Source organism: Meleagris gallopavo, unplaced genomic scaffold (genome assembly GCF_000146605.3).
Source record: "Meleagris gallopavo isolate NT-WF06-2002-E0010 breed Aviagen turkey brand Nicholas breeding stock unplaced genomic scaffold, Turkey_5.1 ChrUn_random_7180001869617, whole genome shotgun sequence".
Lineage (NCBI taxonomy): Eukaryota > Metazoa > Chordata > Aves > Galliformes > Phasianidae > Meleagris > Meleagris gallopavo.
The window spans coordinates 13974-20848 of record NW_011134588.1 but is presented as its reverse complement, the minus strand read 5'-3'; the positions used below and the strand labels follow the sequence as shown (position 1 = coordinate 20848).

Here is a 6875-nt window from a genome sequence, read left to right as displayed (position 1 = left end):
TAACGTTTCTTGTGTTTTCCTTTCCCCTCCTGTGCTGCCGTCTTTAATTTTGTTCCTTCCCCTTTGTTCCCCCTCACCCATGGGTGGTTTTGCCGCTATTATTTGCTCCATACTGTCTGCCCTCCACCGCCACCTCCTTGTTCCCGAGCAGAAGAGATTGAAGGTAAGCTTGAGTCAGTCTGAGCCCCCCTGGGGGGGCAACCACTGCCACCCCCTGGGGCCAGCTAAGCCCAGCCACGTCCCTGTGCTGCTGTGAGCCACATTCGAGCCTCCTCTTCCTTGCAGCTTCCAACATTGACAACGTGGTGTTGGACGAGGACCGCTCTGGTGCTCGGCGGCTGCAGAATCTCTGGAGGTGATGCCAGCTCTGTCTGTGTGCCACCTCCTTGCCCCTTGAGAGGCTGTGGGAGTTGTGCTGATGCTCACTTCCACCTTCTCCACCTACAGGGACCAACGTGAAGAAGAGCTGGGCGAGTATTATATGAAGAAATACGCCAAGTCCTCAGTGGGAGAGACGTGAGTTGGGAGACGTGGCCCTGTCACCCTGTCTTATCACGCGTCAAGGGTTGTACCGTTTCGTTTTAACATCCAATTTTATTTTACCAGTGTTTATGGTGGCTCTGATGAGCTCTCAGATGACATCACACAACAGCAGCTGCTGCCCGGAGTCAAGTGAGTGTCACGTTGCACCTCGGGGTAGAAAACACATGGATTTTTTGGGGGAAAAAAATGAGGCAGTTGGGTCTGTGTTACGCTGAGCTGCCCAGCCAGGTGGGCTTTGGCAGGTTTAGCCAGGTCAGACCACCCTGTAAATGCCTTTCTCTGGTTCTGTGCAGGGATCCCAATCTCTGGACGGTGAAATGCAAGGTGAGCGCTAGGGATCTTTGGAGTTGGAATCAGCATTTGGGAGGCATATCCTCAACCCTAAAGCAACCTGTTTCCACCACAGATCGGAGAGGAGCGTGCCACAGCTATCGCTCTGATGAGGAAGTTCATTGCGTACCAATTCACCGACACGGTGAGGCTGCGGGGAGCCACGTGGCAGCTGAGGGGGCTGCACCACCTGCACCCCTGCGGCCCTGATGTGCCCCCTTGTCCTCCAGCCCCTGCAGATCAAGTCAGTGGTGGCCCCCGAGCACGTCAAAGGATACATTTATGTGGAGGCTTACAAGCAGACGCACGTGAAGCAGGCAATTGAGGGGGTAGGAAATCTGCGGATGGGTTACTGGAACCAGCAGATGGTCCCAATCAAGGAGATGACAGACGTGCTGAAAGTAGTGAAGGAGGTGACCAACCTCAAGCCTAAGTCCTGGGTGCGCCTGAAGAGGGGAATCTACAAGGATGACATCGCCCAGGTGAGGCAGGGAGGTACAGCAGCCCCACGGTGGGGAGTTGAGGACACCTGGCTCACTGCCACCCTCTCCCTGTGGGCAGGTGGATTATGTGGAGCCCAGCCAGAACCAGATTTCATTAAAGATGATCCCCCGTATTGATTTTGACCGTATCAAAGCCCGAATGAGTCTGGTAAGTGGGGTTTTCTTGTGTTGTGCTGCTGTACTGGGGGTCGTTTGCTTATTGTGCTGCCTCCCACCCTGCAGAAGGACTGGTTTGCCAAGAGGAAAAAGTTCAAGCGACCCCCTCAGAGGCTTTTTGACGCTGAGAAGATCAGGTAGGTGGTGGCATCAGAGAAAATGAGACTGAATTAAAAAAAAAACAACAAAAAAACCCCAACCGTGCTTAGAAAAAAAAAAAAGTGAGCTGTCCTCCACGAGGAGGTGATTTGGTTTTGCCTCTGTCTTGGTTTAGGTCTCTGGGAGGTGATGTGGCTTCTGATGGAGACTTTCTCATCTTTGAAGGCAACCGTTACAGCCGCAAGGGCTTTCTCTTCAAGAGCTTCGCCATGTCAGCAGTGGTGAGCGTGGGACTTTGTTTAAATCCAACCTAAACCCATCTCCTTTCCCTAAAAACTGCTTTCCTTCTTGTGTCAAGACCCAAACGCTGAGTTAGTGGTGGGAAAGAGGGTGGGGGGAGGCCAGGGCCCCCCTGTTCTGTGGTAGTGTTGGCTGCTGCCATGGTGCGCTGGTCGTTTGGCACAGCTTAGAAGAGTAGGCGAGTTCTGGAGAGGAAATGGGATGTTGTGGCCACCACCAACTCTGTTCTTGACAGATAACAGAGGGTGTGAAGCCCACCTTGTCAGAGCTGGAGAAGTTTGAAGACCAGCCTGAAGGCATTGACCTGGAGGTGGTGACGGAGAGCACAGGTACGCAGGTGCCTCTTCGTGCATACTGCTGTTTCCCATGCGTTGTTGTCCCCTGACTCTCTCTGTTGTCACCCTTAGGGAAGGAGCGTGAGCATAATTTCCAGCCTGGTGACAACGTGGAGGTGTGTGAGGGTGAACTGATCAATCTGCAAGGCAAGATCCTCAGCGTCGATGGCAACAAAATCACTATCATGCCCAAACACGAGGATTTGAAGGTAGCAGAGCGCCCAGGGAGCAGCTTTGCGTGGCTGCTGCAGCCTCAGCAGGACGCTGCGTGCCCTCTGCCCCGGTGTCTGCAGAGTTCTGCTTTCTTTTAGGACATGCTGGAATTCCCAGCTCAGGAGCTGCGGAAATATTTCAAGATGGGTGACCACGTGAAGGTGATCGCAGGTCGCTTTGAGGGCGACACGGGCCTCATTGTTAGGGTGGAGGAGAACTTCGTCATCCTCTTCTCAGACCTCACCATGCACGAGGTGAGCGGAGGGGTGGAAGGCCACAGTTTGATGCTGATAGGAAGAAGGGGTGGGAGAGGAAATTTGGCCGTGGCAGCTGCGTTTCATTCATTCTTCCTGCCCCACCACCAGCTCAAGGTTCTGCCCCGGGACCTGCAGCTCTGCTCGGAGACGGCGTCGGGTGTGGATGTGGGGGGTCAGCATGAATGGGGTGAACTGGTGCAGCTGGACCCCCAGACAGTGGGTGTTATTGTACGACTGGAGCGTGAGACCTTCCAGGTGAGCCCCAGCTGCCCGTGATGCAGGAAGGAGCTTTGTTGTTGTTGTTTTTTTTTGTGTGTGTGTTTTCGGGTGGTTTGAAGACGTTTCTACATGCAGCCCTGTGCCAGAAATGCCTCCCCACCTTCTGTTTTGCATCTATGCAGTCCGTGCTGCCTTGGAGGGCTGCTTTGGGCAGTACCCCTCCCAGCTTCTTGCCCTTCCTGTTGGTTGCAGGTGTTGAACATGTATGGAAAGGTGGTGACGGTGCGGCACCAGGCTGTCACCAGGAAGAAGGACAACCGTTTCGCTGTCGCCCTCGACTCAGAACAGAACAACATCCACGTCAAGGACGTTGTCAAAGTCATAGATGGCCCCCACTCGGTAGGAAGCACGGGGTTGGGGGGGACTGGGGTGAGACTTTTTGGTCACCTTGGGGATCCCTGGTCTGGTCCTCGTCCGCCATAAGCGCTCGGGATCCGTTGGTGCTTTTCTGGGTTGGTTTTTGGTTTTGGCACGTAGGGAACGTTGGGTTTTTCCTGACAGCTTTCTGAGTCCTGTTGCTGGGGGAGGTCCTGCCACCCCCCTGAGGCTCACCCCTGCCACTGTCACAGGGTCGCGAGGGAGAGATCAGGCACCTCTTCCGGGGCTTTGCCTTCCTGCATTGCAAGAAGCTGGTGGAGAACGGTGGCATGTTTGTCTGCAAGACCCGACACCTTGTCCTGGCTGGTGGTTCCAAGGTGGGGGCACGTTGGGGGTCAGCGATGGCTGCTGGAGGGGGCTGTAACCCTGTGTCTTCGTTGCTGCTGCTCTCCAGCACTGTTTCCTTTCCCTTTCGCAGCCACGGGACGTCACCAATTTCACTGTAGGCAGCTTTGCTCCTATGAGCCCTCGTATCAGCAGCCCAATGCATCCCAGCGGGGCCGGTAAGCGTTGCAGGGTTGTCCCCAGGGCCAAGAGAGCATCCCCAAGGATTTCCTGCTCAGCTCCCTTGTCCTTCAGGCCAGCGTGGTGGCTTTGGTGGAGGCGGCATGAGCCGTGGGCGCGGGCGGCGGGACAACGACCTCATTGGGCAGACGGTGCGCATCTCCCAGGGGCCTTACAAAGGTGAGTGGGTTTTTGGTTGGGAAGAAGCTGCGGATCGCCCCGGTTCCCTCATCAAATGACCGTTGCCACTCGTAGGCTACATCGGGGTGGTGAAGGATGCAACAGAGTCGACGGCTCGGGTGGAGCTGCACTCTACCTGCCAGACCATCTCAGTGGATCGCCAGCGCCTGACCACTGTGTGAGTAGAAGGACAGGGAACCGTGCTGCTCCTGCTTTAGGGTGGGTTCTTAAGGGGCTTCCTCACGTCCTTGATGCTGCAGGGGTTCACGGCGCCCGGGTGGGATGACGTCGACCTACGGACGCACCCCCATGTATGGATCCCAGACCCCCATGTATGGCTCTGGCTCCCGCACTCCCATGTATGGCTCCCAGACACCCCTACATGACGGTGAGTGGCGCTGGGGGTCGGTGGCGCTGACGAGGACACAGAGGGGACAGAGGTTACGTGGCTCTTTTGGATGGAAAGGGGTGCGTGAAGGAGACTTTGAGGATGAGGAGGGGACGGGGCTGAGGTGGAGGGACGAGGACTCGCTGGGGACACAGAGGGTTCTGATGCAGCCGTTGTGGGGCTGTTGCAGGCAGCCGCACGCCACACTATGGCTCACAGACTCCACTTCACGATGGCAGCCGCACGCCTGCTCAGAGCGGTGCCTGGGATCCCAACAACCCCAACACACCTTCCAGGTGAGTGCCAGAGAGAGTGGGGGGAGGGAGGGAGAACTGCTGACCAGGACAGACCCACCACAGGGTCTGTGGTTACTGTGATGTCCCCAACAACATCATGATGCTCAAATGTTTGGGATCTCTGATCGCTGGCATGGCTCCGGTGATTCTGGATCGTTCCCCCACTGCAGGGTCCCAGTCACCAAACTGACCTGGCTGTGGTGATGATGTTTGTCTTCCTTCTGCAGAGCCGACGAGGACTTCGAGTATGGCTTTGATGACGAGCCCACGCCCTCACCACAAGGCTACGGTGGCACTCCCAACCCCCAGACCCCTGGTTACCCTGACCCTTCGTCACCGCAGGTCACCCAGCCGTACAACCCCCAGACCCCTGGCACGCCAGCCATGTGAGCATTCCTTCCACTCTGCACTGGCCCTGGAACTCTGGGAGGGGAACCACAGCTCTGTGGAACCACAGTTGGGATTCTGAGGGGGAGACTGCAGCCCCAGAGGATCCCAAACCGTGCCTCTGGGTTGACAGAACGTTCCCTGAGGTTTCCTATGGTGCAACACAGCATCCCCATGACTCCCTCTCACCCTGGCAGGTACAACACCGACCAGTTCTCACCCTACGCCGTGCCATCGCCACAGGGCTCCTACCAGCCCAGCCCCAGCCCCCAGAGCTACCACCAAGTGGCCCCCAGCCCTGTGGGCTATCAGAACACCCATTCACCAGCCAGCTACCACCCAACGCCATCACCGATGGCCTACCAGGTACCCCCAGTTCCTCTCCCTTGCCCCCCACAGCCTCCCGCTGCTGCTTATGCTGCCTCCTCTCTCCCCCAGGCAAGCCCTAGCCCCAGTCCAGTGGGTTACAGCCCCATGACACCTGGGGCACCATCTCCAGGGGGCTACAACCCCCACACCCCTGGTTCAGGCATCGAGCAGAGCTCCAGCGACTGGGTGACCACTGACATCCAAGTGAAGGTCCGGGACACCTATCTGGATAGCCAGGCAGTGGGACAGACCGGGGTGATCCGCAGCGTCACGGTGAGCCCACGGCGTGTGGCAGCGACAGGATCGTAACAAATTTTACCACCGACTCACTCCTCTCTCCTCGCCCCCCTCTGCAGGGCGGAATGTGTTCTGTGTACCTGAAGGACAGCGAGAAAGTGGTGAGCATCTCCAGTGAGCACCTGGAGCCCGTTACCCCCACCAAGAGCAACAAGGTACGGTCATCACTGCTCCCCCCGCGTGCTGCCCCTACCCCCCTTGGGCTCCACCTCCCCCTCCTGCTTTGCCCACAGACCCCCTTGGTTCTCCCACCCCTTTCAGTCCCCTTCACTCTCCCTAAATCCCACCGCACAGCACAGGGGAGGGCTCGTGGATACCCGTGGTCCTTCCTGGGCTACCTACCAGATACCCCTCAGCCCCACTGGGCTCCTGCTGTCCCCACAGGTGAAGGTGATCCTGGGCGAGGACCGCGAGGCTACCGGCATCCTGCTGAGCATCGACGGTGAGGACGGGATTGTGCGCATGGACCTGGACGAGCAGCTCAAGATCCTCAACCTCCGCTTCCTGGGCAAATTGCTGGAGGCCTGAGCGCGGCCTGGTTCCCCTTCGGTTTTCTTCTTTTTTTTTTTTTTTTCCGTTCGTTTTTCTCCCCGGCCGCCCGTTTGAAGCGAGATGGCCGTATCCAATAAACGCTCGTGACCCCTCGACCCGCATTCCCTTGAACGCGGCGCTCCGAGGCGAGACTCTCCTGTCCCGGGCCCCCGCCCTTCCAGCGGCTCTTCCTCCGCCATTGCTCGGCAGCCCCCCGCGTCTCCTCCGGGGAAGAGGCGGCAGCGCGACTTCCACGGCGTGCTTCCGGGAGGGCGCGGGGGATGATGGGCATTGTAGGCACTGCCAGCCAATCAGCGCCGAGCGCGGGGCATGCCGGGAAGCGTGGCGACGGGAGACGGCGCGGCGCTTTCAGCCACTCAGACCCGACCGCGGGGCTTGTCGGGAAGCGTGGCGGCAGGCGATGGTGGCGCGGTGCGCTGCACGCCGGGAAACGCGGCGCTCCCAGCCAATCAGCGTCGAACCGCGGGGCATGCCGGGAAGCGTGGCGATAGGAGACGGCGCGGCGCTGC

At 58.3% G+C, this 6875-nt stretch overlaps 1 protein-coding gene across 2 annotated transcripts in view; it reads left to right on the top strand.

Annotated features, from left to right (window-relative positions):
* Positions 1 to 6493, top strand: part of SUPT5H (SPT5 homolog, DSIF elongation factor subunit) — a 7683-nt gene extending 1190 nt beyond the window's left edge. Inside the window, exons 4-29 of one of the 2 annotated variants that reach the window (XM_010727072.3) lie at positions 152 to 163; positions 286 to 355; positions 448 to 516; positions 607 to 672; positions 837 to 867; positions 950 to 1018; positions 1104 to 1355; positions 1435 to 1524; positions 1599 to 1669; positions 1807 to 1912; positions 2167 to 2260; positions 2339 to 2475; positions 2578 to 2733; positions 2845 to 2991; positions 3208 to 3354; positions 3585 to 3710; positions 3812 to 3896; positions 3973 to 4077; positions 4153 to 4255; positions 4338 to 4465; positions 4656 to 4761; positions 4989 to 5147; positions 5346 to 5514; positions 5587 to 5790; positions 5874 to 5969; positions 6199 to 6493. In XM_010727072.3, the coding sequence (XP_010725374.1) occupies positions 152 to 163; positions 286 to 355; positions 448 to 516; positions 607 to 672; positions 837 to 867; positions 950 to 1018; positions 1104 to 1355; positions 1435 to 1524; positions 1599 to 1669; positions 1807 to 1912; positions 2167 to 2260; positions 2339 to 2475; positions 2578 to 2733; positions 2845 to 2991; positions 3208 to 3354; positions 3585 to 3710; positions 3812 to 3896; positions 3973 to 4077; positions 4153 to 4255; positions 4338 to 4465; positions 4656 to 4761; positions 4989 to 5147; positions 5346 to 5514; positions 5587 to 5790; positions 5874 to 5969; positions 6199 to 6342 (2942 nt within the window). In that variant the 3' untranslated portion in view covers positions 6343 to 6493. The remainder of the gene's footprint in view (positions 1 to 151; positions 164 to 285; positions 356 to 447; positions 517 to 606; positions 673 to 836; positions 868 to 949; positions 1019 to 1103; positions 1356 to 1434; positions 1525 to 1598; positions 1670 to 1806; positions 1913 to 2166; positions 2261 to 2338; positions 2476 to 2577; positions 2734 to 2844; positions 2992 to 3207; positions 3355 to 3584; positions 3711 to 3811; positions 3897 to 3972; positions 4078 to 4152; positions 4256 to 4337; positions 4466 to 4655; positions 4762 to 4988; positions 5148 to 5345; positions 5515 to 5586; positions 5791 to 5873; positions 5970 to 6198) is intronic. The other variant, XM_010727073.3, reaches the window with a different exon arrangement.
* Positions 6494 to 6875: the final 382 nt, after the last annotated feature.